General features: G+C 41.3%; 1 protein-coding gene across 4 annotated transcripts in view; it reads right to left on the bottom strand.

Annotated features, from left to right (window-relative positions):
* The window catches only part of Ncapg2 (non-SMC condensin II complex subunit G2), a 67,389-nt gene that overhangs the window by 15,726 nt on the left and 28,240 nt on the right, over positions 1 to 23,423 (bottom strand). For all 4 annotated transcript variants that reach the window (XM_028880924.2, XM_028880922.2, XM_028880923.2 and 1 more), the window contains 11 exons: positions 20,164 to 20,337; positions 15,655 to 15,725; positions 14,123 to 14,276; positions 13,835 to 14,008; positions 13,021 to 13,137; positions 12,796 to 12,936; positions 12,348 to 12,447; positions 8,395 to 8,582; positions 6,999 to 7,139; positions 3,665 to 3,768; positions 1,555 to 1,655 (listed from right to left, as the gene is read on the bottom strand). In XM_028880924.2, the coding sequence (XP_028736757.1) occupies positions 1,555 to 1,655; positions 3,665 to 3,768; positions 6,999 to 7,139; positions 8,395 to 8,582; positions 12,348 to 12,447; positions 12,796 to 12,936; positions 13,021 to 13,137; positions 13,835 to 14,008; positions 14,123 to 14,276; positions 15,655 to 15,725; positions 20,164 to 20,337 (1,465 nt within the window). The remainder of the gene's footprint in view (positions 1 to 1,554; positions 1,656 to 3,664; positions 3,769 to 6,998; positions 7,140 to 8,394; positions 8,583 to 12,347; positions 12,448 to 12,795; positions 12,937 to 13,020; positions 13,138 to 13,834; positions 14,009 to 14,122; positions 14,277 to 15,654; positions 15,726 to 20,163; positions 20,338 to 23,423) is intronic.

The following is a 23,423-nucleotide window of genomic DNA, read 5'->3' as shown; positions in this document are numbered from 1 at the left end:
AAGATTGCAGAGAAAAAGAAAAGCTCTCAACATCACTACATATACACATACTCTGCTGTGCACATGGGGTCAGTTCTTTGTTGTTTTGTTTTTCCCGAGCTAACCCTGGCTGAGTGCAGGACAATTATCCCTTCCACAGAGATGCTGTGAGAGTGATCTGCTATGTGCGAAGGAGTGACAACCAGCACAAATCAGATTCATCCACTGTTTACATACTGGCAGATACTCAGCACCCCACATCCATGCTTACATCGCCTCAATGAGGCATGTCCTTTGCTCTGCAGAACACATGTGCTCTGTGCCTCTAAATCAGGGAAAGTCACTCAGACAAGCCTTTTATGGAGCCCACACCGGGCCTAAAAACTTTTAAAAAGCATCATTGACTGAGCACCCTAACACCAAAATTTGTAATCTGCAACATTCTAAAATTCAAAACTTTTTGTTCCACTTATGTGTTTCAGATTTTGAAGTATTTCAGATTTTAAATTTAGGGATTCTCAATCAGTATGTTTCATGTAAATAGTGCAAAACTCCCAAATCTGAAAGAATCTTTGTCCTAAACATGTGAGTAAAAGGTACTCAAGCTTTGTAAATCTTCACAGATGTGGTAGGCATCCTAGCTTATGGGATAGGAGCGATCTTTACCTGCAAAGTACTGAAGTTGAAAGACATTTCAACATCAGTAGAACTTAACAAAAAATAATCGAAATGTGAATATGATCAGCCCGAAAGGATGCCACTGTACTTCACACTGAGCATCTTACAGGTACTGCCAACTATTTTTCAGTACTACTTTCAGAGGTTAAGTATTCAAGAGGCATAATGCCAACACGTATACTATTTAAAAAATAAACTTTGGGATAATTTTGGTACTGGATTTCGATAATGTTTACCCAACTCCTCAGTTTGAACACTATTCTTGCTTCCATTTCCTGAGTAGCTGGGCCTACAGGCCTGTGCAACAGGGCTTATCAGATTTTTAAACATAAGTAACACAGGGCAAACCAATAGAAATTCAATTCTGAGGTGGGCTTAGTGGCCCAGACCTGTAATCCCAGCAATTAGCAAAGCTAAGGCAGAAAAACTCCAAGATCCAACTGGGTTGCAGAATGAATTCAAGGCCAGTCTAGGTAAGTTAGTCAGACCCTGTCTCAAAATTTAAAAGGGAGCTGGTGATACAGTTTGGTGATAGATCACTTATCTACGCTGCACAAGGCAAGAGGGAGAGGAAAGGGGAAAGAAGAATGGAAGGAAGGAAGAAGGGAAAAAGAGGAAAAGGAAAGAAGGGAGGGATCCAATTCTGAAGTACAGTATATTTACATGTGCCCAATAGTGAAGTGAAAGGTAGACAGATCTACAATGCAGAACAGGTAAGCTCATGCAAAGACAGGGCCAGTGGACGGCACTGTACTCAGAGAACACCAGGGAACAAGGGTGAAAAGGCTGTGGCAGAGGAGAGGGTGAAACAGGCCAAATTCCCAAACATCTCTAACATGAGCAACAAACAAGGACACGATCAGTAACACCAGATGAAGGAGAGAAAATGTAACCAACCTTTGTTAATAATCAAAATAATATGCAGAACAGCTGTGAGGCACACAATGCCTTCAATATCACCAGAGGTTACACACGCCTTTAGTTCATCCAAAAATGACCTATGAAATCAGCAAACATCTGAAATCATTCCACATCCCAATACCTTATAGAAAAATAAACATAGGCAAGGTTTACCCACAATCATAAACACCACTTTTCAGGTAACATGAGAGATTGTCTGAGGCCCTCTCCTACATGTATTTTATAATTTTTATATATATGTCAGTTGTTGCAGGTGAAATGTTAAAACCAGATGGTATGCATAGAAGATCAGAAATATTGTGACCTTTGAAAAACACTGTGGCTATGTTCTACAGTCCAATGTACATAAGAGATATTTAATAGGCTGCTGAAAGGCAATCCACAGCTTTCAGAATGATGCAATTAAGCATTCATGAGACGTATCCACACTAAAGAGTGTCATACATGTTCAAAGTCTGAAAAGCAAATCCCTTTGTATCCTCACTCCCCTGTGCATTACTACAAACCCTAGAATCCCAGTCGTGATAAATGGATGGTGGAACCAAGAGTTGTTTATGTGAAATAATTTGAATTCAGAATCTGTAGAAATAAAAACTTTTGTGTTACTGGAACAAATGATGCTGATTAGCTGGAGCTGAAGAATCTGCTAAGATAAATAAGAGACAAGCATCACTGAGGTGAAAGCTGGAAAGTACTTCCACAGTCAGTACACAGAAGTTCAGGGTCTGGTTGGGGGAGGGGTGGAGCTGGAGCAAGGCTGCAACCCAGGCTGGTAGCCAAACATGGTAATGTGTAAGAGTTCCCACAGGGAACTAGTTTGAAGGCATAAAGGAGTCACAAAGAGGAGCCAAAGCTTGGCATCAAAGGTTGGAATCCCTGGAGAGAGGCCAGGAGGACATGGTGAAGGTAAAGTCTCAGCTGCAAAGGAGACTCAACATATTGGAGATGTAAGGACCTTGGGACAACTACCCAGGACAGCAGCAGGTATTGCATAGAACTAGCCTGAGCCTACTAGACAAGCTGTATGTGGGGTTGCCCAGGTCCTTTGGAGCCCAGTAAATCTAGATTTGGAGCTACACTGACAGATTTTGGTTTTGCTGAAGTATTATTGCTTTTATGCCTTGCCTCTTCCTTCTTGTAATAACAAAAGCATATAACTTGCTTTTTGTTGTTGTTGTTTTGTTTTTCAGGAGCCCACAGTTAAAGAAATGTTACTTTTTTAAAAACAAATAAATTGAACTTTCAAAGTGTTGAAATTTTAAAGTACCATGGGACTTTTGATGTTACACTGGGACTTTTAAAGTTATACCATGTTTTATATTGTGATAATAACATGTAATCTTGGGGATAAACAAGAAAGGAAAGGTTATGGTTTAACAGTGATGTGTGTGTATGTCAAGCTGATAATGGGTCAATTTTGCTACCAAGTTTTTGTCAACACACTAGAATCATCTGGAAAGACAGGACCTTAATTGAGAAAACACCTCCATCAGATTGACCTGTGGGCATGACTATGGTACATTTTCTTGATTAAGATTGATGTTGGAGGGCCATGCCAATGTGGGTGGCACCACCCTGGGGTAGATGGTCCTGAGCTGTATAAGAAAGCAAAATGAGCAAGTCATGGAGAGCAAATCAGTAAGCATTGTTTCTATTTGATCTCTGCTTTCAGTCCCTGGCTTGGCTTTTCTCCATGATGAACTATAACCTGAAAACCAAGTAAATCCTTTCCTCCTCAAGTTGATTTTGGTTAGTGTTTTATCAAAGCAACAGAGAAGAAAACTACAACATACAGTAATAAGTATTTTTGTACACACATTTTTTTCTTGTCTAACAGAATTTAGTTGTTAAATATAGCTAAAAACTATTTAAATGTATGTAACAGTTTATAAAAAGTAATGGTTCTTTATGAAAACTTAACATAAGCATTTTCTATCACTCATAAAATGAAAAAAAAGTCTATGGAATGTTTTTGTCAGGGGGGTAAAAATACCTTTGAAAATCTGAGAATAAAAAGTAACAGGTTACAAGGCACTGAGAAAAAATACAAATAGGGCTGTACAGAGATCAGAGAGAGGACAATTACCTGACCACATCCGGAGACCTCATTATTACTCCCACTAAACACCTTGAAAATGGAGGAAGGTCAGCAAGACACTGTGGTGTGGTCAGTTCTTCTATATTAGAGACCTAGGAAAATTTCAGATCAGTACATTATAAATAGCCTGGACTGACAGCTTGGTTCACATTAACTTAAGACTCTCTTCTATCTGACCAAAGCATTCCAGAAACTCAAAGGAACAAGCTTTATTCACTACAGTTAATTATGAATGCAGTATTGTTTTGCACAAGAACATTTTAGTCTGTGAAACAGAAATAAAGGACATGTCACTTAGCAGGCCTTTTGTCAAATGGCCTTTATTTAATTTGATATCATCTATACACATTATACTTTTTTTTTAAGGTTTGTTTATTTATTTATTATTATGTACACAGTGTTCTACCTGCACATATCCCTGCAGGCCAGAAGAGGGCACCAGATCTCATTACAGATGGTTGTGAGCCACCACCTTTGGAAGAGCAATCAGTGCTCTTAACCTCTGAGCCATCTCTCCAGCCCACACAATATACTTTTATGTCAAGTCAATTTAACCAGTTCTTCTCAGCCCAGATTAGAATCTCAGTCTTAAAACGCTGGTGTTTTGGTCTAAAGCAGCAGTTCTCAACATGTGGATCATGATCTCTTTGGGGATTCAAACAACCCTTGGAAAACACAGATATTTACATTGTAATTCATAACAGCAGCAAAACTGCAGTTACGAAGCAGCAATGAAAATAATTTTATGGTTGGGGGTCACCACAACATGAGGAACTGTATTAAAGAATTGCTGCATTAGGAAGATTGAGAATGGCTGCTCTAGAGAAACCAAGTATGATCCATTTTCCACAGAAAAGGTAAAATGGGACAGTAAAAGCTGTGCTTGTGATCTCAGCACTGTGGAGGCTGAGGTAGGGGATTATCATGAGTTCCAAAGCCAGGATGAGCTAAAGTTTGAGTCCCTGTCTTAAATGCTAATGTGATCAGCTAAAGACCAAGCACATCTGTAGCTTTAACATCAGAAGAACTGTAAGCACTCCTCATGAAAGGAAGACTCTGTTAAGCTGTTTTATAGAACTATCCCTCAGGCACACTTACAACACCTTAACTGTAAAGACGGGTCGGCAGTAAAGGCTGAAAACAGAGGCCCTGTGCACACATGAAGCTTAAGGGAACCAGGCTGGCCTCAGAGCTAACTACTCAGACTTGGTAAAGCATTATGGAAAACAGATGTTTCCTAATAGGACAGTCAGAAATAAGATGTCAAAAGGAGACAGTAATTTTAAATGTGTATGCAACTCAACAAAAGGAAAAGTGAAAAAAGACACATCCTCAGGTCAGTCCCACTACTTGGCTTACTTCGAGGCACAGGGCAGGACAGAACACATGACTGTGCTGAGACAGGCAGGGACAGGGTCTGGGTTTGTCCAAAGGCCACTAATGCTTTATAACTTCAGCCATACAGCTTTCTGAAATTAGGTCCTTAGTAATATTAAGTTTATGCTTTATGTCACCTAGCAAGTTAAAAATTACTTTCTTTTTGTTTGGCTTTTCGAGACAGGGTTTCTCTGTGTAGCTTTGCACCTTTCCTGGAACTCACTCTGTAGCCCAAGCTGGCCTCGACTCACAGAGATCCACCTGGCTCTGCCTCCTGAGTGCTGGGATTAAAGGCGTGCGCCACCACCACCTGACTAAGAATTACGTTTTTTTTTTTTTTTTTTTTTTAAGATTTATTTATTATGTATACAGAAGAGGGCACCAGATCTCGTTACAGATGGTTGTGAGCCACCATGTGGGTGCTGGGAATGAACTCAGGACCTCTGGAAGAGCAGTCAGTGCTCTTAAGCCATCCCTCCAGCCCCAAGAATTACTTTCTTACACCAAACAATCTCTCTTTACACTTTGAAGGACAGCCATAAATTCTAATTAATATTTTATAATTTAATCAACATTTTTATTTGTCATTTTATATTACAAAATGTATATAATTAAAATAACTTCTCAGACTGGAGAAATGGTTAAGAGCACTTGTTTCTTTTGCAGAAGACCTAGGTTCAGATCCCAGCATCCACCTGGTGGTTCAAAATCATCTGTTAACTCCAGTTCCAGGGAATCTGATGCCCTCTTTTGGCCTCCACAGGCCCAAAGCATGCACACTGGGACACGGACACACACACACACACACACACACACACACACACACACATGCAGGCAAACACTCATACACATAAAAACAAAGTAATATACACTTGATCATGAGCTATAGAGCTGCATGGTGACATTTTGGCAGAAAGGGACGGTCTAGCTGACAATGTCCCCAAACACTATCCTAAGTATGTTGGCATCTGTATAAGCATACTCAGGGTGTGGCACAGTGAGAATCGGCATGTTCATTTCTCAGAGTGCCCATGGTTAAGCAGTACAGACATTTCTACAAGTACATGCAATTCAGCGAAAGTCCATCTTTTTATTCTGAGTAAACCCAGTGCTACTTCTTTCCTTTACTCCCTATGTCCACATGGGACATCACGGAGCTGAAGAAGAAAAACAGCACCCTGCATGCTCTCTATGGTATAGTGTCACTTTCTGTGTTAGCTCAAATGATCACACTGATCAGATCAATTTTTAACCAAACAGACTAAATCTGTGTTAGTAAGTCTTCCATTCCCCTTTAGTCATGATAGAAAAATAAGATACCAAAACTTCAAGTTTCTGGATCTAGAGGGATGGCTCAGCTGCTAAGAGAGCTTCTGTTCTTATAGAGGACCCAGGTTCAGTCTCCAGAACCCACAAAGCAATTGACAACAGCCTGTAAATCCAGTTGTAGAGGACCCAATACCCTCTTCTGGCCTCTGTGGGCGCCAAGCATGCATGCAGTACACATACACACATGTAAAGCACTTATACATAATAAATAAATCTTTAAAAATTCAAGCTTTCTATAATTAAGAAATGAGAAAAAAGGAAAAGGCATGCAGAGATATAAACCACTATACACCAAAACAGAATAGTCCTGCACTGTTTGCCCAACTATCCTGATTTCTTCTCCAGTAAAGAAGAATCTTGAGAAACTATCAACTCACTCAAAACTCTCAGAGCCAACAGACATATCCACATCATGGGGCCTAGTTCCATCTCAGGAGTGCCAACACCCTCAGCATATGCTCCACAGCTGCCACATGGCTCTAGACATCCAACCAGCTGAACGGCAAGGGACTGAAACCTACAAACAGTCCTCACCAAAAGCTTGCACTAAAAAACCCTAATCACATACTGTGAGCAGAACATAGCAACTAGCAGTTTCAGAGTCAATATACCTCACCTTCCGCAGCTGATGACTTATTTCAACCACAGGCGCAGCAATCAATGTAGAAAGAACACCATGGTGGACTGCAGTGTCCTTGTACCAGGACTGGATAGTGCTGATAAATTCATGAAGAGGGGTCTGGACAGAATGAAAGAGCTACAAAAAAATCACATTAGTCACTGTCAGTACAGCTAAAAATCAGTTTTCAAAAAACAAGTACCAGGTGTGGGGGCTCACATCTGTATCTAAGAAAGCACCAGGTGTGGTGGCTCACATCTGTATTGAAGAATGCACCAGGTGTGGTGGCTCACATCTGTATCTAAGAAAGCACCAGGTGTGGTGGCTCACATCTGTATTGAAGAATGCACCAGGCTAAGTAAGGAGGAATGAGGTGAGTTTGAGGCCAGCCTGGGATACATTGGTGAGTTCCAGGCCAGCTTGAGCTACAGAGTGAGAGCTTGCCTCAAAAATAATAATAAAATGACTGCTAGGCATAGAGGCACACATCTTGGGAGGCAGAGGCAGGCGGGTTTCTGTGAGTACAAGGCCAGCCTGGTCTATACAGGAGGTTTCAGGACAATCAGAGCTCCATAACAAAAAGAAGCTGTCTCAAAAACAGCAACAACAAAAACCAATAAATTAAAAAGAATGTAAGTATCAATAAGGAAGAATGGAAGAAGGAAAGGATGACATTAAAATAAAATCATCAGCTCAGGCAGTGCTTCTGAATGACACTACTCAATGGATGGTGGAAGACATGACAGAGGGTCTAAGACTGGGCATAAACTACAGAAACAGATCACAAACACTTGAAACAACTATGAACTGGGCTAGGAAAAACTATGTCAACAATGCTCAAGTATTTCCATCAGCTAAGTCTAGAATAAAATTGAGAATCTTTGATATTTCATAAACAGCCTTCCATTTAAACATTTTTTTTTAAATTAAAACAATAATAGCTCATTGATTAAAAAAAAATGGCAACTTATTCAGGAACAGGCTTTACAGTTTTTAGAAGCAGGTCTAGTTCCTTTGATTTTTATAACCCGGTTCCTCAATCATCTTAGCCTATGAGCTTTCTACCATCAACAGAAAACCATGATCCCTTCAAGGTGCTTCTAAATGGGGACATTAACAGAAGGGAGTTAGCACTCTCCCGGCAGTGACTGTCCCTCTGAAAAGAGCATCTTCACAAACACATTCTTTCTGAGAAGCTCTGGAATCATAGCTGCACAGATCAGTCCTGTTTACAGTCCTGACATTCATGGGACCTCAACCCCTGAGTTCAAGACTACGGGTCTACATGCCACCAAAGAATGCAGGCATGCTTAGCTTTAGGGCTGGCATCCAATCACCGCTTAACACCCACAGCAGATAGCACAGTGAGACCTGGCCAGTTCAAGCATAATACCGGCAGACTTTCTTCTGGCTGCTTCCTGAAGGTCCAGGCAACACATTCCAACATCTTCTGAAATACTTCCTGGACTGAGTCAAACAGCATTGTGATTTCTTCATCTGAATCTGTTTTCTGAATCACGGAGTTTCCAGTTATCTCCTTCAGAATGCCAAGAAGTAATGAAATGTAAAAAAATCCCTTCACTAGAAAGAAAAGGAGAACCATCAATTAATTACCTACGCACATATTCAGCTGAAATTGTATAACACATGTACATGATGGTAATGGAAGAACCTATTACCACTGAGTCAGCAGGAAACATCTTGATCAGATTGATCCAAACTAGAACCAAACTCAAAATGTTTTCTCTACATAACTATAAAACTGACTTCTTCCCCAGCAGCAATAGCACAGCTGGCTCTGTCAGTAAACTAAGAACTAGTTCGCTGCATGTGGACAACAACTAGCAATGTGACTCCTATAACACCTGAATTAGAAAACACAGACTTTCTCTTATATTAATACTTATGTAAAAACCCAGCAAGGACAAGTCCAACCTCTCATCTCTCAGTATCATTTGATAACGCCATAGATTTCTGATACCTAGTTGTAGCCTATTGGTTTCCTTTAGGGTGTGTGTGTGTGTGTGTGTGTGTGTGTGTGTGTGTGTGTTTTAATTACCTCCCTGACTGGGTGCATAATCTGGTAAAATTGATTCTGTATGTAAGCCTAACACTGTTCCTCCATTTTTATTTCCAATCCATCTTGCCAGTGAAAGCTACATGAGCAGAGACAGTGGCCTGCCCCAGTGAGTTCAGGGCACCCTATGTCACCTGCCCCACTCTAACACATGGCTCAGGTGCTGATTAGCCCTTAACTTCTGGTACCAGACAGCAAGCCGCCCGGCAGAATCCATGGTACAAGGCACTTTAAAATAAAACAAGCATGCAATAAATCACAGAAATGATGCTCCTCACGGACAGCCTATTGTCCAGGTGACTGCAAGGACTTGCCTAGAGAATGGGCCTGGATATGAAGAATAAAGTCATTCAGCTACAAAATGGACTAAAGATCCAGCAAGCTCTGCCAGAGACCATAGCCAACTACACCCCAAACCTAAGCGAAGACAGACTTCCCATCCCAGAGGCTCTCTATGAATCCTCCCTAGGTCTAAGACTCTGCCAGAATCAATAAGAAGCTTTGCAAAATCGCTAAAACCACAACATGAACTTTTAAGGAGCTACTACTCTCTCATTCGGAGGAGGGTGAAAGAACTCATTCCTCATATACATTTGCCACATGGAATGTCCACTGCTGAGACAGGTGATGAGCTCTTTAAACCTGGAAACTACTAAGACCTCATAGATGTTCTGAGGTGGGAAGATCCACTGTTAATCTGGGTCATACCTTTGGCTGGCAGCCTATATAAAGGATAAAGCTCTCTGTCTCTGCCAGCTTGCTCTCGCCTTGCTAGCAGGTCCATTCCTTCACTGGTATTAGAACCTACTTCTTCAGGATTTCAGCATATACTGAAGCCAGCTGAGATATCAAGCCTCGTGGACTGAACAACTTCTGGATTCTTGGACCTTCTGTTGGCAGATAGCCAATGTTGGATTAGCTGGACCAGAGCCTGAAAGCCATTCTAATAAGTCCCCTTTATAGATACAGATTCATTCTCTAAGTTCTGCTCCTCTAGAGAACCCTGACTAATATGCAAAGGAGCTGCCTCCTTACATTCTTCATCAGAGTACTCTCAGTAACATAGAAAGAAACCTAGAAAGCTAAGACGTTTAACCAGAAGTTGTTTCACTGTATTTAGGTGTGTGTATTTTATGAACCAAATATGCAACATGCTAGTTAGCTAGCTAGCAACAAACTGCTAACAACAGGCCAGGATTCATAGCTACAGCCAAAAAACGGTGATGATCTATAGTCAGTGCTCCCCAGGGCACAACTCAAAGCCAGAAAACAAGCCATCAATGTGAAACTGAGTAGTGCTGGCTCCATGGCTCTTCCCAGTGTGTTCATCTTTAGGTTGCCAAGTACCTGCCAACAAACACGAGCTCGCTATTGTGGCAAAGACAGCAAAGACAGCCTTGGTCTCCGAGATGCTAGAGTCCAAGTTGTCTTACATCACTCTTTATTAATGGCCTTTTTCTTTCAAAGCCTTCCATTTCCTGTAGTCTTTCCTATTTTTCATTTTTCTTTCAAACACAGCCCTAGATTCCCTATAGTTTTTACTTTTAAAAATTCAACATTACTTTTTCATTGGGCTGGTATTTTTCAGTAAGAAATCTTCTCCCATAGTCCTGTTATGTTTGGTGCCTGATTTTCTACAATCTATGTACTGTATTATAGTGGCAATACCACAAGTTTGTGAGCTTAGACACCTAATTTATTTGGCTTTTGCACTTGGCAACCCAACTGTGTCCCAGGAATGGCTTCTTTAGAATATGCACTTGGGCTGGGCAGCAGTGACTTGCACCTTTAATCCCAGCATTCGGGAGGCAGAGCCAAGAGGATCTCTGTGAGTTTGAGGCCAGCCTGGTCTACAGAGCGAGATCCATGACAGGTACCAAAACTACAGAGAAACCCTATCTTGAGAAACAACAACAACAAACAAACAAAAAAACAAGAATATGCACTTGGGTTTATAAAGAATATCCTACCTGGGCATAATTAATATTAACATAATTTGAGAATGGCCTCCACAGGCTTTTTTTTTGTTTGGTTTGGTTTTTCGAGACAAGGTTTCTCTGTGTAGCTTTGCACCTTTCCTGGAACTCACTCTGTAGACCAAGCTGGCCTCGAACTCACAGAGATCAGCCTGCGTGTACCTCCCAAGTGCTGGGATTAAAGGGTACGCCACCACCGCCCAGCTCCCCATAGGCTTTTACAATTGAATATTTGGAAGTATTAAAAGGTACCACTTTGTTGGAGGAGATGTGTCACTAGGGGTAGGCTTTGAGGTTTCAAAACCCATGTCATTTCCAGTGAGCTGCCCTTTTTCTGCTTGGTGGCTGTGTCTCAAGATATGAGCTCTTAGCTACAACTCATGCTCCATGCTTGCCTACTTGCTGCCATGAAAGTCAGGGCTCACCTTCCCAATAAACTCTTTTTTCTGTAAGTTACCTTGGTCATGGTATCTTATCAGAGCAATAGAAAAGTAAATAAGACACATAACTAGCTTCTGAAAATGGCTTCTTCAATGAGCCTCTTTCAAGTAGAGCAAAGACGTTTACAAGGGTAAACTCTAGGTCTCACCTTGCAACCACTACAGAAGAATAGCCACACTGTGGTATGGTGATGAATCCTAGAGACCCCAGTCACTGGACATGTGAACACAAAGCTCATTCCAGCCTGGACACAGGTCCAGCTCTGGACCTGATCTAAAGGGACTGGACACCACCATGTAATGAAACAGACTAACTGGACAGCAAATTCTGATTAGTTCTACAATTCTAAACTTTATAAATAATTAAAAATAGATTAAGCTCTACAGCAAAATAATTCCTAAGTGATGAATGAAGTGTGGAAAAACAAATCATTTTGATTATTTCAATTAAGTTTATATATAGAATGTAGTTTTTAACTATAGACAATGATAAACAAAAAAGACCAAGACTTAGAAATAAATAATCCTGCAACTTTAGAATTTGTGACCCAGTACAATACCATGCTATACTTGAAGTTGTCAACTAGTGCCCAGCAGCACAGGGAGGGTAGGACTCCACTTGGGCCTGCCTGGAAGGCATCCAGCTACATCACTCACATCACTGACCACAATGGTTAATCTCGACCAACTAAACGTACTAAACTGAATTTAATGAAGGACGGCTTCATTAAATGCTTAGAAGAAGCCAGACTCTGATCTTCAGAGGGAGAGAGAAAGGGATGGAAGGATGGACCAGCTATAAGTACATACTGCTTTCAAACATTCCTTTAATAGATAAATGATGCTGCAGTACCTGTTTTCATTATTACGAGACTCCTCTGTAAAAGTTGTATCTGAAATTTAGGGTCTCCAAGGCCCACCATGACAACATCTTTACACACAGCCAGGTAAGTCTGTAAGACACACATGGGTTCAACAATGACAATAGCCATTTAAAAAGGAAGGCAGTCAAGCCTAACAAAGCCTCTCCTGTGATGTACTAATATTACAAACTGTATTTTTCAAAGAATTTCCATAAATACATAATTTTCATTGTTTCTATAGGAATTCTCTAGACATTTTATGCAGTTCCACAAACCTAACTAAATACCACATGTTAAACTACATTGAAATTATGCAGAATATGCTTTTGTAAAAAGAAATGCCATTCTTGGTATTGTGAAGCAGACCGGGGTCTAAATCACTTTACAACAATATAAACAGTCTTGAAAATACAGCACAGCTGTGCCCCAGCTGCTGACCTGGACAACCTGCTGATAGACGTCACTCCGAAGCTTCAGATACTCTTCTTCTTGGTCTTGAAGAAGAGGTAAAACTTTGTTTTCTAACCAAGATCCAGTTTCATTCAAGATGGACAGATGTATTTTCTCTTCTGAGCAGAACTGTCCAACACAACAAAGAAGCCAGTAAGCAACAAAAGCCGCTCTGACACAGGATGCTCAGAGCACCAGAACCAGACAGCCTACCTTGTACTGAAGATGGACGCTCAGCCTACAGTAGAGACCAAAGGCATGCAGGGCAGTTGCTTTGTTGAAGTTGAGGGCATTCCCACTTGGAGACTGAAGAAGTGATTCCAGATCTGCCTGTAAAACCACAACCCAGGACCCACGATCTGAATGGCACGTGACCACATCAAAGCAGGGTGACTGCAGTGGCAGCTCCCTCTGCCACCCTTGCACCTGCACACCATCTGCAAGTGGGCTTCAGAAGCAGAGCAGAGTTAAGAGGTGCACAAGGCCCCAGGATCACTGTCTACAGGGACCACGGTTCATTTCCTCAGGGAAGGCTCCGTTGAACCGCCATCCTGGATGGCAGCAGTGAGGACTGTTCAGGGGAAGACTCCTACAGGAGGAGGTCAGGGCCAGTGCAACGGGGGGGAAAAACAGGACTCCAAAGGGCAGTTGGGGCACAATGAATTCAGGTCACTACTTTCCAAGATTCCTAGAAAAAACAGCCGAAGATTCTGAAGACTGCTAGTATTTCCTCACTGTTGCCTGGTATAGTCTATTTTGAGACAGGGGGAGACAAACTGGAGTCCTGATATGCCAGAAACCGTGGAGAAATGTAAGCTCTAAACACTGCTTGTGAGGACACAGGTCCTGGAAATGGAACTGCTCTCAGGCTCACCTGTCCACCTCAGAGTCTTTCTGGACGCTCATTCTCAATTCCTTTCTAGCTTGCAAACATTATAGCACCAAAGCACGAAAACTATGCATCTTATTGCATCACTGTAACTACTATTTGAAGTCACTTTAACCTCCAGGACAAGTAGTTAGTTACCTTGGATCCCTCAAGTGCCTTTAAAAGCTGGTTAAGTTTCTTCTGGGGTGTAGAGAGCAGACACTCTCGATTCTTTGGATGGGTCAGCAAATACTCCATGTACAACAATGCTAACTCAGGTTTCCCTGGGCATGTGTCATTGATTTGCACTTTACGTTTAGAGGCCAAATTACCCTGAAGGAGAGCAGTGGAACAAAGAGGCAATTAGAGCATATGCTCCCATAACATTGTACAATTTCCAGATGCCCTTGTTCTCCACATTCCAGAGAGGCATGGCTGTATACACACCTTGGTCTGAGGTGGCCTTGTAGGCAGCCAGTCAACAATGAGCTCCAGGACATGTGACACTTGTCCCCAGGAACAGAGACAATCCAGCAAGGTACAGTAGCTCCTGCCTGTAACACTCTCCTCCTGATTCCTCAGGACAGAAATCACACCACAGCTGAAAGTCAAGTACAGAAAATCAGTTATTACTTCTACAGAAAGCCCCCACTGTCCCACAAGGTGAGGAAAGGCAAGATACAATTGACTGCATCAAGGGTACACAAACCTCATAGTTACACTGGTACTTGCTCCCCCACGAAACAGACTGTAGCTGCAAAAGGACATGTCCCACACCTCAACTGCCTTCTGTTTCTTAGTGCCAGCTGTCAGATGCCAGAGGTGGTCCTAATTTAGGACATTATTTTTTTTCTTTTCATATCAATATATATATTTCATATAATACACAATCTATCACACTTCCCCCTTCCCCCATCCTCCAGATCCTCCCCACTTCCCTACCCACCCAACTTCACCTGTTTTACTTTCTCTAAAAAGCAAACAAAAAACAAAAGAAACACAAATTTAAAAAAAAAAAAAAAACACAAAATTAGAAACCCAAATATCCAAGCAAAAGTCAAAAATAGGACATTAAATTTGTAATGCCACAAAATGTTCATTTTGGAAGCTGGATGACCTGAGCTTGATTTCCAGAACCCACAAAGAGAACTAATTCTCAAATGCTGCCCTCTGGCCTCCACACACTCTGTGGTGTGTATGTGTGTGCATAAACACACATACCAACAAAATACACGTAAAATAAATTTTTAAAAACGTTTTTTTCTTTTGAGTGTAAATAAAACCAAGTAAGTTTTACTCTTAAGCAGCAAACTCCAGAACTACACTGCCCAATAAAAAAATAACATGCGAGGCCTGGAGAGATGGCTCAGTGGTTAAAAGCATTTACTGCTCTTGTATGGGACTCAAATTCAGTTCCAAGCACCCACATGGTGGCTCACAATCACTTGTAACTCCAATTCTAAGGGATCCAACATCTTCTGACCTCCACAGGCTCCTGCATACACATGGTGTACATACACTCGGGTACACACGCATGCACACACTTTTTGAAATAGTACATTAATAGAAGTTCAGTGACCAAAGGACCTCCATTTGCTCACCAGCCACATAAAAAAGGTTGTGTGCTAACTACATAAAGTGTAAAGAGAATTAGAGAAATGGATTTCAGCAGCTCATTTACTCCTCCTCTTGAAAACACCACTTTAACATGTACTCACAGCACAGTCTAAGTACTTGGAGCCACGTGTGGTCAACAGTGACCACAGACTCTAGAGCTTGCCCCTCTGGATATTAGACTAAATGTCCAGACATCATGGGCATGCCCAGTTCCTCATGGTCTCTCTGTGACAGCTTCAGAGTCCACTGAAATCAAGTCCTGACAATCTCTCTACACAGAGGGCAAGGCAGGAAGGAGAAACACAGAGCAGGTGACAGACAGAAAACCCCACAGGACAGATTCTTGCTTTGAGGCAGCATACCTGAACACAGGGACAGCAGAGGCTGGCAAGAAGGACATTAGCATGAACAAAGGGATCTTGCAGCGCTCGTCCTAGAAACACAAAAAGAAACATGAAGCTAACACAGGATCAGCAATAGGGTATGTCCACAGTTGCTCAATATCCAATAATTATTCCAATATCTAGAGAAAATCAAATCTGAAGGTGGCCCTCAGGTTTGAGGATGAGACTACTTGAATCAAGCATCCTGACATTTCTACACCACCTTCACTAGGCAGCAAACACTAACTGCACCAAGTAGAGTCATGGAACTATATTTACTTTCAAAACAATCAGGATGAATGGGAAAAGCTAACTAATAATTTATCCTGAACATAACTTTTAAGAGAACAGAGCTATTCGGATAGTATTATACAAGACGAACCAGGCAATGTTGTTAGAGGGAATGCACATGCTTTGGAGCTACAAAATGAATCTCAGTCTAATCAGATCCTACACCAAAAAACTGGTAAAACATAGGAAAGTGCCTGAATTCCGTCAGTTTCCTCCTCCTAAAATGCAGAATGCTATTAAAGACTGAATGAACCAAATCACAAGAAAATGGGCAAGGTGAAACATAAAGTGTACCAAGTGCAATAAACTGTAGCTTAATTAGTCCTATTATTGCAACAATAATGTAAGCTGAGCAGATTTTAATTACTCAGAATCCATGGAGAACACTACATAATGGATGGGGAGACGGCTCAGTGGTTAAAGTCCTTGCCATTCAAGTTTGGAGACTGGAGCAAGGATTCCCAGAACCCACATACGTTCTGGGTGGGTGTGGCAGCCTATCTGTAATTGCAGTGCTCAGAAAGTAGAGACAAGGGGTCCTCAGGGCAAGCAGGCTAGCTAAACCAGCCATACTGATGAGTTCCCGAAAATAAGCATGAACACAGAAAGAGGAACAAAATTAAAGTCAGATATATTATTCACCTGCATTCAATTATTGTGGCCACCTTGACCCCTAACTCCCAGTATCTAATTAAACAAGATGGCAAGAGTAAATAGCAATGAAATATTTTTGGAAATCCTGAACAGAATATAATACATGATAAATATGTGGGTAATGCATTTAGTAGCTCAATTTAACCATCCCACAAGTTACACATACTCTAAAACATCACACTTAAAAAGTACAAAAAAATTTTCCCCCCATTGGAGAAATTTATTTATTTATTCATTTTACATACCAACCAGATTCCCTCTCATCCCTCCTCCTGCTCCCTCCCCACCTCCTTCTCTCCCCCACTCCCATGCCCCCACACCCCACCCCACCCCGCCAACTCACCCCTCATCCACCCCTACAAAAAATATAAGTTCTCCCACAGGAGGACAGCTAAGCCTGGTACATTCAGTTGAGGCAGGACCAAGCCCCTCCCTGCTGCATGAAGAGTGAGCAAAGTGTCCGACCATAGGTTACGGGATCCAGAAAACCAGCTCATGCACTGGGGACAGAATCTGATCACACTGCCTGGGGCCCCTCAAACAGACCCAGCTACACATCTCTCTCCGTATGCAGGTCTAGTTCAAAGTATAAAATTTTTTCATCTGCCAACTAAAAATATCTTCTTTGTGCATGTTTTATAAAAGCAAACGGAGAATATCAAGGATGGAATGGTATGAATAGGAGTAGGGAGAGGAGGGAGAGAAGAAAATATGGGGAGGATTAACTAAAACCAGGAAGGTATTAAAAAGCCTTATAGAAAGTCACTCCTTCGTAAGCTAATTAAAAATAGGCTTCTTATTAACAGTGATTGAACAGCAGTACTCTGCATGAGTAGCTAATGCTCCTCCTAGAAAACATAGGTTACTAAATGAAAATCCTAGTGCCAGGCATGGGATTTCTCTCAGTTGATAAGGGAGGCCACAGAGGAAACTAAAATAGCACAGGCTATTGCCAGTGTTCTTGGATGACTACCAGAAATAGATGGTAAGACCTAATTGCTGAAGGTACTACACAGTGATTGCAGGACAAACAGAAATCAAGCTAGAACTGGGCAAAAAACTTCCTCCATCAGGCTGGCTTGATATGCAAGCTGCTAGAGAAGTCATTGATGGTCTTTCCCTGCAGTGGACCCTGAAACAAACAATACTGATGTGCCAGGCAAGATGTCCCCGATGGTGTAATAGTGGCACAACTGTTGAGGAGATAACCAACCACTTTGTTTAAAAAAATTGGGTTAAGGCCTACTCCACAGGATTGATGTCATTCCTAGTACTATGAAATTGGTCAAAAGCCATGGCTAAGGTCTAAGTCCTAGGAGGAAAGCAACTGCTTTTGCTTTGCTAAATGGGTATGTGTTTATTTATATTGTGAAATATTTGTTTAACTATGTAAAGATGTGTTGCATTTGTTTAACTATGTAGAGATGTGTTGCATTTGTTTATCTTGAAGCATATTTAACTATGTAAAGATGTGTTACATTTGTTTAATTATGTAAAGATGTGTTGCTATTTTACCTTGCCTGCCTAAGGCACCTGACTGGTCTAATAAAAAGCTGAATGGTCAATATTCTGGGAGGAGGTAAAGGTGGGACTTCCGGGCAGGGAGAGTAAGTAGGTTAATTTAGGCTCGAAGAAGAAAGAAAAAGATGCCAGGGGCCGGCCAGACAGACATGGAAGAAGCAGGACATAACTGAAATGAAAGAAAGGTTGTGGTGATATTTTGAACAAATAAAATTTGCCTGAAGATCAAAAGACAGAACAAAGCACTAGATTAAACACAAAAGTCGGGCAGTGGAATTAACACCTTTAATCCCAGCACTAGGAAGGTTGAGATAGGAAGTGATATGGCTGGGCAGAGAAGGAAATACAAGGCAGGAGGAGACAGGAACTCGCTCTCTTTCAGGCTGAGGAGTAGGTGGGTTAAGAGATAGTGGCTGGCTGCTCTGCTTCTCTGATCTTTCACCTTTCACCCTGATATCTGGCTCTGGGTTTTTATTATAAGACCAATTAGGATTCATGCAACAAAAGGTAAAAAGCCCCAAGGCAAAACACAGATGAACAGAAACAGGCTAAATTAAGTTAAAAGAGCTAGTGGGACAAGCCTAAGCTAAGGCTGAGCATTCGAAATTAAAGTTAAATCTCCATGTCTTTATTTGGGAGCTGTTTAGTAGCACAAAGAAAATTCCAATCACAGGTATGCTGTAAAACTGCTTTCTAAATCTGTAGGCTTATACCCATAGATTGAGGCCGGTTTCAACCTTGGTCAGAGGCGGCTATTTTTGAGGAAGACATCAATTAATGCAGAGACCATAACAGGCCAAAGTACTGAGAATGACTGCTGAGCGCTCAGCTCCAAATGGGCCACCTCTATCTATTCCCTCCCCACCAACGCTCAGGAAACACCCAGAAGAGGGAGCAGAAGAAAGTGCAAGAGCCAAAGAATGGAGAAAATTGCTATGTTTTCTGGACGTGACGTGGCCATAGCACCCATAAATTCAGAGAGGCTGTGGTTAGCTGCACAAGACCTAGACAAGATTGGTCCCATCAACATTCCAGCACAGAATAAGCTCATGAGACCCCACTCCTCGCTGAGGAGCTATTGGCAGTTAATGGCAGATGGATGAAAAGACATCTTTCTTGTCCATGATCTAGTAAATAAGCCCATACCCATGTATATGCAAGCAAGCAACTTAATTAAACTCAGGAGATTAAAAAATTTTAAAAAGGCTTAAAGAGGGCATGTTGGGAAGAAAGAACTCAGAGAGTGAGAGGGGAATAAGAGAAAAGAATGGAAGCAGTGAATAGCATCAAAATAAAGCAAGTATATAAAAATTATCCAAGAATACCTTTAAAAATGTATTTTAATGTATTTATGTATTTAATATATTTTATATATATGCATATATATACATATTTATATAAAGCTTTATTGTATGAGTTCATGTTTTTGGTAAGCATCTTCTTCAATCACTCTTCACCTTTTCATTGAGACAGAATCTCTCATTGAACCTAAAATTCACCAATTTAATTAAGACTGGCCAGTAAGCCCTGGATCCTCCTGTCTCAGTCTCCCCATTATAAACACATGCTTCTATGCCCCACTTTTATATGGGTGCTATAGATCAAACTCAGGTACTCATGACGGAACAGGAGGCACCTTACCAAATAAGCTATCTCCCCAGCACCTAAAAATCTCTTTTAATTAAATTGATCTAATCTGTCTGCCTTGATAACACAGACACAATTAATACCACAGAGAGATCTGTTTCCTGTGTACACTCAAACACCTTAGGAAGTGCCTACAAGATGGAACATTCTGTTCATAAGACAGAATTTTCTTCCTAAAACTGCAAACAGATTAGATCTCCAACATCAGAAAGAAAAGCTAAGGGCTCACCTGAGACAGTACCCTGGGTACCAAGGATACCCAGGGAGGGAGATATGCTAAACTCGTGACAAGGTGAGGGCCACCACACCCTTCCACTAAAGAAGAAACCAATGTCACCACAAAGCACCTTACTCATAAGAATGGCCCAGACTTACCTTGAACACCTTCAGATACTCTGGAAGCACAGATGCAAACTTGTTAATGGTATAAACTTTGGCCTCTTTATTATTTTCCAGACTTCTCTGGATGTTCTTCCAGAGGATCACAATGATTTCTAGCAGACCCGCCATGGACGCAGTGTCATTCACTGACAATGTTTTGTCTAGTACCTAAGACATGAATAATGTTACTGTGAAAGAATCCAATGACATGTAGTAAGAGACAAATGTACTAGCTTCAAAACCACATCTCAGAATTGCAGACACAAAACAATGTAAAACTGTAATGTTAACTTCCATGGCACAGTAAAACTTTCTTCACTACTTTAGAACCTATCTGTATCTGGAAGGTAGATGTGTTTCCAAATTCCACCCAAGAAATAAAATCTAAATTAACTCAATATTCTATAGTGAAACAGTCTGTATGAATTAAAATGTTTCTAAAATCAGAAACTAGCACTCTTTACCACACGCCCCAAGCAAATGGGATTACACTACACTACAAGGCAAATGCTGAGCAAGGCTGTACAACATGCCTGCCCCAGCAGGCACTGCTGCTGAACACTTTTTTCTGAGGCTAGCAGGATACAACTCATAGATGTCAACAACCCCTAAAATCACAGGTTTCTATAGCTTACTGAAAAACAAACTTGTTTATAGTTTCCTATTGTGCTGGTAATACAAAACAACACCATATCAGAATGCTCAGTGCAAACTAGACATGCGTACAAAATCCCTCTCTCCAGAGCTGGTGATCAGACCTGGCTTGTGACTTGTACAACAGTGACAACCATGGAGATACAGACACAAGATGGATGAAGTAGTTTCCTAACGCTGAGATGAGAAGGTGACTCAGCTTAGTTTTAACCATTCAAATGTGAGTACAAAACTGAGTTTGATTAATAAGAATACAAAGAAGCAAACATAGTTTCTCCATAGTTAGCTATGTCAGCATGCACTAAATGCTTTGAAATGTGATAAGGCAATCAGATTGATAGAACACCCTGTTAGTAGTTTGGATGCTACCAAGAACAATATGACAAACTGAGCGAAGTTTTCACCCTGGGTTTAACCTTTTCTATGCTCTAACTCTGTGAACAGAAAAGGAATTTATTGGAGCACATTTACATTTACACTGAGCATTACAGCATGTAACCACTAGGTACTACCAGCCTAAGAAATAGAAGTTTATTTTAAAATAAACCACAGAAGCTCAATATTTTAGCACAACAGCCTTATTAAAATTTATGAAACCCACATTTCCTCTTCGAGAATAACACTTGAATAATGTACTAGGCTCTTAAGTAATGGGTCTTTATTTTACTTTAGCAGGCTAGGCTAAAATACTTTAGCAATACTAGGCTCCTAAGTAATAGTTCCAGAATTTTATTTTAGTACAGAATATCTTTGGATGTTACTAGATGGCCATGAGAAAGTTGTTTGTGTGTTTGTTTATTTGTTTGTTTATTTGAGACAGAGTCTCTCTACATAGCCCAGGCTCTCCTGGAACTCATTATGTAGACCAAGCTGGCCTTGAACTCAACGATCCATCTGGCTCTGCCACCCAAGTGTTGGGATTAAAGGTATATGCCTTGCACCATGAGAAAATTTTAAGAGTTCTTCAAAAACTTGGGCATGGTAGTGTGTGCTTATAAACCCGAACTCAGGAGGCATAGGAAGGAGGATTATCATCAGTTCAAAGCCACCCTGGAACTTCCAGGACAGCCAGGGCTACATAGTGAGACAATCTCCAAAACAAAACATTTTAACTACATATGTATTCTTAGGATAACTATATGACAAGTTATATATTTTTTCTAACATGGGTTACAATGTTACGAAGCTATGTACTCTGAACCCATCAACCAAGAATGAGAATTTATTTAACAAATTAGGTATTTTGTGCACAAGGTAAAATGGAAATCATTGTCTTTTCTAATGATACAGAACCTCACATAAAAGATATAGCAAGCTTTCTCAGTAGTATCTAGCCACAAGGGTAAAGAAATTCTCAACTAGTACATTACCAAACTCATGTTCACATTTCTAAGGTCATTTTCAATCCCAGTCATAAGGCTACAGTGGTCCACAGCAGGATGTTTACCCATGTCTGTCAATGCCAACTACCTCATGTGGCAGGCTGATCTGTAGATCAGTAGATCACCTACTGATTAGAGCACAAAATTGACATGGGGGCCCAGCTAAGTCTCCTGAAACGCTTCACACACCCTATCTACAATGCAGGGAGGGTAAAAAGGGCTTGAACTCTACCAATCAGATAGCTTTGAGCACGTGAAAAGGCACTGGTCAGCCAAGGTACAAATGTGAAATCACAGTGTTCTATGTACTCCTCTCCCTCTGTCAAGGACAAGGACAGAATCTCTAGTTAGTGGAAAAATACAGACCCCCAATAAGACAGGGAACTAGATCAGTTTACAGTCAGGTTGCCTAGCAACAGGACACTGAGTCAGAGCCCTTGACCCTCTCACCCTGAAACACCCTATACAAACATCCTGTTAGCTTGCCCCACCTTATGCAGATGACAGCTTCTTGCTCCCCCTACCCTGCAGAAACTATATAAACCCTTTTGGAGAAAACAAAGTTGCACCTTGATCAAAATCCAGACTTTGTGTATTTTCCTTTGTATCTCCTGTCCCTACATTCCCTCCTTAGGGTGGTCGAGAACCCGTTGTAGCCCTGCAGGCGGGGCATCCCTCTACTGCACATCTTTCCTGTATTTCTTCAGCAGTTTCTAGTGACCAATTTCAGACCAAACTAGCCAAACAAGGGACAAAGGGGAAAGGCCATCTCCCCAGGGGTGGGCTAGTTCCTGTCAAGACGCAATGGGAGAAACACTGAGATAACCATGACACTGGCAGTGAAGTCACCCCATGGAAGAGGCAGTCTGAACATAACTGCCTACCCTTTCTAGATGGGTCACAGGGTAGCCAGCCCCAGGACCTGGCCGTGTAGTAAAAATACTAGCACAGAACTTTAGCAAAGGAAAAATTGGTTTTGTGATTTTCTTCTATGACAGATTTCTAATCAATTTGGGTACTACAAAAAAAAGAAAACTTCGAAGTGCCCATATATAAGCTTAAGATACTGCTTGCAGGCCAGGCGGCCATGGTGCACACCTTTAATCCTAGCACTCGGGAGGCAGAGCCAGGTAGATCGCTGTGAGTCCGAGGCCAGCCTGGTCTACAGATTGAGATCCAGGACCGGCTCCAAAACTACACAGAGAAACAAAAAAAAAA

Source organism: Peromyscus leucopus, chromosome 14 (assembly GCF_004664715.2).
Source record: "Peromyscus leucopus breed LL Stock chromosome 14, UCI_PerLeu_2.1, whole genome shotgun sequence".
In the NCBI taxonomy this organism is placed as follows: domain Eukaryota; kingdom Metazoa; phylum Chordata; class Mammalia; order Rodentia; family Cricetidae; genus Peromyscus; species Peromyscus leucopus.
The sequence above is the reverse complement of the archived record's forward strand: the minus strand, read 5'-3'. Positions and strand labels throughout refer to the sequence as shown.